At 37.6% G+C, this 9,580-nt stretch overlaps 1 protein-coding gene across 2 annotated transcripts; it reads right to left on the reverse strand.

Moving 5' to 3' along the window:
• Nucleotides 1-638: 638 nt before the first annotated feature.
• LOC121390391 (integumentary mucin C.1-like) lies at nucleotides 639-8,273 on the reverse strand. Of its 2 annotated transcripts, none has more exons than XM_041522191.1 (4): nucleotides 7,970-8,273; nucleotides 5,823-5,891; nucleotides 2,695-2,966; nucleotides 639-1,867 (listed from the first exon to the last, which is right to left on the reverse strand). In XM_041522191.1, the coding sequence occupies exons 2-4, from the start codon at nucleotides 5,875-5,877 to the stop codon at nucleotides 1,784-1,786; spliced, it is 411 nt and encodes a 136-aa protein (XP_041378125.1). In that variant the 5' UTR covers nucleotides 5,878-5,891; nucleotides 7,970-8,273; the 3' UTR covers nucleotides 639-1,783. The 2 variants fall into 2 exon arrangements, with proteins under 2 accessions (XP_041378125.1, XP_041378126.1); XM_041522192.1 differs by having other exon boundaries at nucleotides 2,695-2,963; nucleotides 7,970-8,271.
• Nucleotides 8,274-9,580: the final 1,307 nt, after the last annotated feature.

Consider the following 9,580-nt stretch of genomic DNA (forward strand, 5'->3'; position numbering starts at 1 on the left):
ATAATATGGTAACCAGAGACTGTAACTTTAAATATAATGAAGAAATAACTACATTATAGACAAAAATAAACACGTATGAATTCAACATTGGATGGTGTGATTGGCCTAGGCAGTCTTCGCGTAGGGTGTTTTTATTTATTTCAACAAAACCAGAGAGAGAGAGTTTTGTATAAGATAATTTAGTATATAATGAACTTGTCATTGCATTGTAAGATGTTTCCGACTAATGAAATATTTCTACGATTAAACTGGTCGTCTTAATATTTAAAAGAAGCCCAAACTGGATTTTGTCTTCAAATAATTTCGTACATACCAAAAAAATATTTTAGGACATAAAATGTAATTTAACCTAGTACAAATATTACAACGATCAAAAACTCGTTTAACATACAGCCACTAATATTTTATGCAGAAAAGTATATTTGATATGTAATTACAGTCGTTAAGATGTGTCTGTTAGTCGATAACATCTTAAAGAGTGCAACAAACTCAGCAATGTCTCTTTAAGCAATATATATATATATATATATATATATATATATATATATATATATATATATCCTCCCCCATCTTCTGACGCCTTTGGAGTTTATTCTGACTTTTTATCTAGAAATTAGAACAAAATATTGAATTGTTTATACATTTAAATACTTTATTTTCAGTGTTAGTTGTTACAGTATTTATGATGCCATGGCATGCGAATGTTTAGTGTACCAGATCTTGCTTCCTCTTCTTGTAAATGACATATATACTCAGAGCCCAACATGGATGACACACTCGAAGTCTTTTTTTTTTAAACGTTTCTATCGAACATTTTTAGTGTCTCTAAAGTTCAAAGATAAGTATATAACATAAAACACAACCGTGATAAACTATACGATAATAGGTTTTGCATATTGAATTTGTAACGAAATACCACGAATACGTTTTCATCACTGAAACAGGGGAGATAACACACACCCATTCTGATTCCGCAACTGACCATAGAGTTTTGTTCATCACTGAAACAGGGGAGATAGCACACCCATTCTGGTTCCGCCACTGACTATAGACTTTTGTTCATCACTGAAACAGTGGAGATGACACACATACATTCTGGTTCCGACACTGAATACAGTTTTATTTTAGAAGTAAGCTACAGTTTTAAAACCATTAAGATTGATGTATTTATAAAGATGAAGTAAAATGTGTAAAGCACTAAGGACGAATTCTGTAAATGAAAACATTTGGGGAAGAGAAGGTTTTTGGCAAGCACATCATCTGTCTTTGTGAACGATGGATACAGATGTATGTATGGTGTGAACACGCATATATGATTTGTCATATTACTTCATTATTTTATTTCTCTCGTTTGTTAATTAGAGAGTGCAAATAGATTTCATTTCCTAACGAATATATGTTATTTATTATTTTATTTCTATCGTATTATCTCTTTGGGTTTGTGGTGTTTTGAGGGTGTTTTCTTTTATCAAATTCCTTTGCGATATTACGATTTGCAGCATACATGTTGTGCCTGTTGCAGTTAGCCGTACTCTCATCCGAACTTTGTCAGATATGAATATATTCCATGGATGACTGCAAATCATTACATTTTTGTTCTGTGATTAAGTGAAATGCTGATTTATAACATAGCTCGCACCCTCTCCCCGTACTCGTATCCATTTGTAGAACCGCCCTAAAGAGAGAATCAGTCCAGATTCATCAAGTCATAGCCCCAAGGAATGCGGTATTTCATTGACGTCAATCTGGACTTCGTAAATCTCCACACTTCACGAAGAAAGGATCACTGCGAAAACACAACAGCCGAAATAGCGGCTCCTATAATCAGCGTCATCACGGTCTGTGACGTCAGTCCCCCCGCACCAGCCTAAAAAAGAAGAAAGAAAGAAAAATATCAGTCAATCAATCAATCAATCAATCAACGTATGAGCGAATGAATGAGAGAATGGATGAATGGACGAATGCAAGTATTAATGAATGAATGAATAGATAGATAGATAAATGAATGAATGAATAAATGAATGAATGCATGAAATAAAGAATGAATGAATGAATGAAAGAATAAATGATTTGGAAGAGTTATTAAAGACGCAGAACACTGCATCTGTCTTTCCATAAAAATCACATTTTATTTGCCTTGACCTTCAAGTTCGTTTTGTTTAATGACACAACTGAACACATTGATTTATTAATCATCGGCTGTTGGATGTCAAACATTCGGTAAAACCGCTACAATGTTTTCATTAGTAGCAAGGAAGTTTTTCATATACGCATCATGCCACAGGCAGGATAGCACATACCACGGCTGTTTATATATCAGTCGTGGTACACTGGCTGGAATGGGCCCACCGACGGGGATCGATCCTGGGCGGTACGTAGCGCTATCCTGTTTATGGGATGGTGCATATAAAACAATTTAGCGGGTTTCCTGTCTAAGACAATATGTCAAAATTACCAAAATGTTTCACATGTAATAGCCGGTGATTAATAAATCAATGTGAGCTAATGGTGTCGTTAAACAAAACAGACATTAACTGTTACGATAATTATAGTCTGCGTTGCAGTTGTAATAGATTTTCAGACGCAGAACACTGCAACTGTATTCCCATAAAAAATCACTTTAAGTCTGTGACGACCTGTTACAGTTACATAGTGTAAGGAAAACAGGTTTTAATTTCCTTTGTTGGTACTTACTGGTGTGGTCGGGGCTGCCGTGGTCTGGGTTACCGTGGTCTGGGTTGCCGTAGGCGAGGCTGGTGTGGTTTGGGATGGTGTGGTCTGGGTTGCCGTGGTCGAGGCTGATGTGGTCGGGGATGGTGTGGTCTGGGTTGCCGTGGTCGAGGCTGATGTGGTCGGGGATGGTGTGGTCTGGGTTGCCGTGGTCGAGGCTGATGTGGTCGGGGATGGTGTGGTCTGGGTTGCCGTGGTCGAGCCTGATGTGGTCGGGGATGTTGTGTTCTGGCCTGCTGAAATAAGATGAAATAAATAGATTGTGACAAACTTAAATTTCATGTTTTTAATAGAGATTCAAGCGATATGAAGTAACTTCAATCCAATGCCTGGATAAACAGTCTATATTGAAACGATATCACCATTTATCGCTGTAGAGAGCACACTCCGAATATTGTTTGTTTATATATATCTATTGTCACGGGGATCCTATAATACCCGTAACTGAATAACACACGATTATCCAAATATCTCTCCTAACTGTATATCTATTTGATCTATCTGTATCGGGCAGTTTAATACCCGAGTGGCTCGGCTCTAGGTATATCAGAGATAAGATCTTATAAAAAATATATATATGTAGCACGTTTAGTTCACTAGAAAACACAACAAAACACAATACACTTTGGAATCTGTATTAACTCTAACGCTGACAAATGTACTTGCCGCAGTAGTTAATTAACAACAACAATATAATAACAACCCAGAGCTAATCACTTAATTAGTTAATCACTGGGTGTCTAGTTTACACAATATTCTAATCACTTCTCCGTGATACAACACACACACGTGTGATAATTGAGAAACGCTTCCAGGGGAACTTAATTAATAAAGGAATTACAACTCTATTCCTAACTGGTTAATTTTTTATTAACCCTTAAATACTCATTCAGTAACCTTGTAATACAGAATTAATACTGGTACCTATCACAGTAAAGACAATAACATACAGTTTACCTAGGTCCTCTAGGATGACCGGCTAAGCTTTATCTTACCAAATACTCGTATAAAAATATTAGAACAGTGAAGCCTACAATTTACTTCGTCAGATTACCGGAGACCCTGTCTAAAGAATATTGGTACAATACAGTATTAAAATATTTAAAGTCACATCAATCACAGCAAGGTTATACAACAGAGCAGAACAATATATTTACCAGTCCAGTCGGACAACATTCCCCGGCAGCCTTCCAATGTTTCTCCTCGATATATCTAAAATACTATCTATTTATTATAAAAATCCCAGACTAGTCCAAAGACAGCGAATATCGCCTGGGGGCACAACGCGGTACCTCACCTATCATGTGATAGTTCCACAACTCCCAGAGACGGTATATTTCCTTACAAGCCTAGAGTGGTCGTCGCCTAATTCGCGAGAGATACCATGGTCGCGCGGAGGTATTACGTAACCACTCTCTACATGGCCTCCACATCTGGTCTAAGTGCATATTGGGACGCAGGACTACCACCGTCGCACGGGGGTATTACGTAACCAAGCTGCACACGGCCCTCTAAAACAATTAACATCGCCACAGGCGAAAAGATAAGAGCATGTTCAGTCAAATATATATATATATATATATATATATATATATATATATATATATATATATATATATATATATATATATACAAACCTGTATACCTGAGCGTAACATTCTGATATGATTTATTTAAAATGCGTGACGTCAAACTAATGTGTACTAATCGGGACTTTAGTACTGTGGTGTACTCAATTTCGAATTAAAATGTTACAGGACACACATATAGAGGATTCGTCACAAGTGTTTTTTTTTTTTAATATGTTAAATGTCAATCTCATCTATATTTTTTATCAGTAATTGTCTCAGCAGGGCCTCGACAAATACCGATTAACGTAGACTCCGTTAATAATTTCCACATTAAAAAAATAATAGATTTTTTTTTTTTTTTTTTAAATCGTGATTAATCCTCTATATATGTATTCCATCGAACTATGGCCCTGGGCGTTTTAGACCAAAGTCCTTATCTGACAGTTCTGCTGTGACAAGGCCGATCAGGCTTCAGCTTCTTTGAAACACAAAATGCTATTGTTTTTGCAGGAATTTGAGGATTTTCTCCAGTACTGGGGGGAGGGGCAGTTGTCCCACCTGCCTCGTACACATATTCATTGGCCGATCAGGACATGGTAGTGTTTAGCTCGAGTACACTGCCGTTCGAGAACTAGACGAACATTTGGACGGTTAGGCCAAACAAAATAATCTCTGGTCAGCACGCGGGTCGATTTTGATGCTCGCGCGTCAACGTTTCGTTTAATTTCCGGCGTTATGACGTCGATGTTTGCCAGCCTTTTATTTTTTTGCTATGACATAAAACCGCATTTGGAGTTCTCTTATAAAAAACAAACATATTTGACATATTGACCACTAATACACACATTACTGGAAGAAACCCGCCAGCACATACCTATTTAACCGGAACATTTTCGAAAGTGGGTCCTGTCGGGTTTCTTTTTGTATTGAGTATTATTGGTTAATATGTGAAATATTTGTTATGGACAATCACGGAAAGGACCAATGTAATGTTATGTTGCACGAAACGTAGGGTTGTTGATGACTTAGAGCGAGAACCGTCCAAATGTCTAGCTCTTGAACGTCAGAGTACTCGAGCTAGGTACCGTTACAGCAGGTTTCTCGGAATTATGGGTCTTTAAAGGGACATTCTTGAATTTTCTGCATTGTAAGATATCTCCGACTAATAAAATATTTCTACGATTAAACTTACTTTTTCGTACGTACGAAATTATTTGAAGACAAAATCCAGTTTGGGCTTCCTACAAATATTAAAACGACCAAAAACACATTGAATATAGGCTGCAGACACTGATGTTCTAAACCAGAAAATATATTTAATATGTAAGTTTAATCGTAGAAATATGTTATTAGTCGGAGACATCTTACAATGCAGCAAACTCAGGAATGTCCCTTTAAAAATTGCAGCAAACTCAGGAATGTCCCTTTAAATTAAAATTCAGTGTAAGAAGATTTAAAAGAATTCAACTGAAGAAGAAGAACAACAACACAAAACAAGCAAGCAGGCTATGGTTATCTTACCGTAGCACGTCTGTAGGAAGACGGCAACTAGTAGAACGAATATGATGACCTTCATTGTCCTTGCGTGTTCTGAAAATAAAACAAATTGTTGTCTAATAGTAGAGCCATACCGACATGTAGCGAGGGGGAGACCGAGGTAAACCAACCACAAAACATCTACCCCATCTTTTCAGTTCAAGTTCTTTTTTGCCTAGTTACAGAGACGACACATGGATAAACTAAATTTCCTAGGATGCCATTTATCCTTCAGCCCATCGCATTAGACGAGCGCTCTGTTGTTGGGCTATATGCTGCCTTTTGGAGAATAGGATGTAATAGGAATAGGTTGTACATGGGACGAATGAATGAATGAATGTTTGACGACACTCCAGCAGAAAAATACACATCTGCTATTGTGTGTGTGTGTGTGTGTGTGTGTGTGTGTATACATGCTATAACGTGGATGACGGAGATTATTTCTACCCCTGGTGTGAAATCTAATTCACAGGAGGAACTTTCGAATGAGGTTTGATGTGACGGTAAACGTAGGTGAGCTCGACTTGTTTCCAATCGGGGTCGCACGAAGTCTGACATTCAGGGTCATACGAATGCTTCCCAACAAACTAATAAAGGACACTCCTGAGTTTTTTTCAATTTTTTAAAGATGTTATCGACTAAGAGAGACTTTTTTTTTGCATAAAATATTAGTTGCTGTATATTAAACGTGTTTCTGATCGCTCTAATATTTGTACTAGGTTAAATCTCATTTTATTTCCTAAAATTTATTTTTTGTCGTACGTACGAAATTATTTGAAGACAAAATCCAATTTGGGCTCCTTACAAATATTAAGACGACTAGAAACACATTGAATATATAGACACTGATATTCTAAACAAGAAAATATATTTAATATGTAAGTTTAATCGTAGAAATATTTTATTAGTCGGAGACATCTTACAATGCAGCAAACTCTGGAATGTCCCTTTAAAACGTGGCCTATATTGATGTAGACCTCTTTCTGTCAGAACGTGTATTACTACATGTAAGGGGCGGGACGTGGTCCAGTGGCCTATATTGGTGTAGAGCTCTTTCTGTCAGAACGTGTATTACTACATGTAAGGGCGGGACGTGGCTAATATTGATGTAGAACTCTTTCTGTCAGAACGTGTATTACTACATGTAAGGGCGGGACGTGGTCCAGTGGCCTATATTGGTGTAGAGCTCTTTCTGTCAGAACGTGTATTACTACATGTAAGGGGCGGGACGTGGTCCAGTGGCCTATATTGGTGTAGAGCTCTTTCTGTCAGAACGTGTATTACTACATGTAAGGGGCGGGACGTGGTCCAGTGGCCTATATTGATGTAGAGCTTTTTCTGTCAGAACGTGTATTACTACATGTAAGGGGCGGGACGTGGTCCAGTGGCCTATATTGATGTAGAGCTTTTTCTGTCAGAACGTGTATTACTACATGTAAGGGCGGGACGTGGTCCAGTGGTAAAGCGTTCCCATGATATACGACCGGTCTGGTTACGATACCCGCACAGTATGCTCATTGGAATATTTTTTATTCCTCTCTCTCTCTCTCTCTCTCTCTCTCTCTCTCTCTCTCTCTCTCTCTCTCTCTCTCTCTCTCTCTCTCTCTCTCTCTCTCTCTCTCTCTCTCTCTCTCTCTCTCAGTTTGAACTGTGTTGAGATGTTATCAACAAATATTGAATTTTTTTCTATTACACATGAAGCTATATTATAAGCATATATCCAGAAAATACATCGAAAGTTAAAAGCCGCATTTTGGTTTGTTTTACGACACCTCTTCAGTGCATGTATTTACTAATCATCGGCTTATGGATAACCATTTGCGACATGTAGTCTTCAGACAAAACCCTGATACATTGTTTTATCAGAAGCAAGAGATATTTTATCTTTCCTAAAAATAGGATAGCACAATCAAAACAATCCTTCGTGTCTTGTTAAGAGACGATACTATATAGTGCAATGCCCTGATTCTTCTATCACTCCCCACCCCACATTTAGTTTAGTCTAGGTTCTGCTCTGGTGGCAGCTGCCATGATGATTGATGATTCCTTCTGAATATATTCTTTGAAGGTCAGTTTGCCTAGAAGCACGAACACCGATTTTCATTAAAATGAAAAACAAAATGAATACTCACTGATTAACGTCGTCAACCAGTCTACTGACACAGCGGCGTTGATCTGATGGCGAGACACGTCAGCCAGTCCGCGTTTTATACCGAAACCTGGTTTCCGTTTTGACGCGTATGAGTCGGATCGCGCTGGTTGGTTGCTGAAGTGTCTCTGCACTTGAAATAAAGAACAGTTAAAAACCGCCCAGTTTCTGGTTGGCGGTTTTTTTTTCTCCTCTTTTTTGTTGTTGTTGTTTCTTTTATATATATTTTTTCTCCTTTTTTGTACACATTTATATCTATCCCGGAATAACTAGGAAGTTAAAACAGTGAGGGAAAAGCATTACACTGTAACGTGGACTTTTACATTAAGTAGATAAGAATAACATAGACATCTTTTAATTGACATTAAATAGGACATGCCGTCGATGTATTCTCAGGCTTGTACGAACGGGGCGGGAGTTAGCTCAGTCGGTTGAGTGCTCGCCTGAGATGCTTGCATCGCAGGATCGAACCACATCGGTAGATCCATTCAAATGTTTTTTTGTTCTCGTTATAACCAGTCCACCTCAGCTGGTCAAAGGTCGTGGTATGTGCTTTCCTGTTTATGGGAAAGTGCATATAAAGTATCCCTTGCTGCATTAGGAAACGTGTCAGAATTATCAAATGTTTGACATCCCATTGGATCAATGTGCTCTTGTAGTATCGTTAAACAAAACAAATGTTGCGTTATTTTACGTTACGTATGAACTGTATCTGAATGCAGGTGGGCAGGGTGGTTTGGGATGGTGTGGGGACACAATCTCTAGTGAAGGAACACACCATAATTTTATTTTCAACCTATAGAGTAGGACAAAACGAATCTCTCTCTCTCTCTCTCTCTCTCTCTCTCTCTCTCTCTCTCTCTCTCTCTCTCTCTCTCTCTCTCTCTCTCTCTCTCTCTCTCTCTCGCCTCTCAATCTACCTACCTACATATCTACATATATACACATGTATCTATCTATCTATCCATCCATCTATATATACAAATGTATAATACCGGGTATATATGAACAGTCACATGGGAAAAGCTACAACTTAGCAAAAAGAACAGTTTGTTTAATTTTTTTGTAAATAACAGGTAATAACCGTACACAACTAAATCTCAGGTATTTGGGCTCCATCTTAATTATATCTTGTAAAAATACAGCATTAATGACGTCACGTTTTCAAAATGAAAGTAGACGGCGTCAAAATGAAATTTCAACGTTATTACCTTATTCTAGGTTACTTCCCGCCCACATTCAATTGAAAATCAATTGATTTTGAATCGGTACTTGTTTCATTTTATTTTTACCCAGTATTTTAAGTTAAATATTCCGATTTTGTTATGATTTTTTTTAAAGCGATATATTCCGATTTAATTTTTTAAAATAACTCAACAGATCCCATACATGAATGTAGCTTAATACTAATTAGTGGGAGATATGAAATTTAGAGAACTACAACATTTCGCACCAATGTTTTTAAATTTTCTGTGACATATTTCTCCCCACCCCACTTTATTCAGATTCCTGTGTCCACTATGGAGTAGGCCTAATTTCATATTTTGTTGGTGTCGTACTGTCGAACTATATCGTTTCATTCTTCGGTTGGTAG

Source organism: Gigantopelta aegis, chromosome 15, assembly GCF_016097555.1.
Source record: "Gigantopelta aegis isolate Gae_Host chromosome 15, Gae_host_genome, whole genome shotgun sequence".
Classification (NCBI taxonomy): Eukaryota; Metazoa; Mollusca; class Gastropoda; order Neomphalida; family Peltospiridae; genus Gigantopelta; species Gigantopelta aegis.

What these genes read in the sequence shown, in the direction of transcription:
- LOC121390391 (XM_041522191.1), bottom strand. Translation starts at nt 5,877, where the DNA reads ATGAAGGTCATCATATTCGTTCTACTAGTTGCCGTCTTCCTACAGACG. An exon ending in CTTCCTACAGACGTGCTACG is followed by an intron (nt 2,967 to 5,822) that starts GTAAGATAACCA and finishes ATCTTATTTCAG; the next exon opens with CAGGCCAGAACACAACATCC. An exon ending in CGGCAGCCCCGACCACACCA is followed by an intron (nt 1,868 to 2,694) that starts GTAAGTACCAAC and finishes CTTCTTTTTTAG; the next exon opens with GCTGGTGCGGGGGGACTGAC.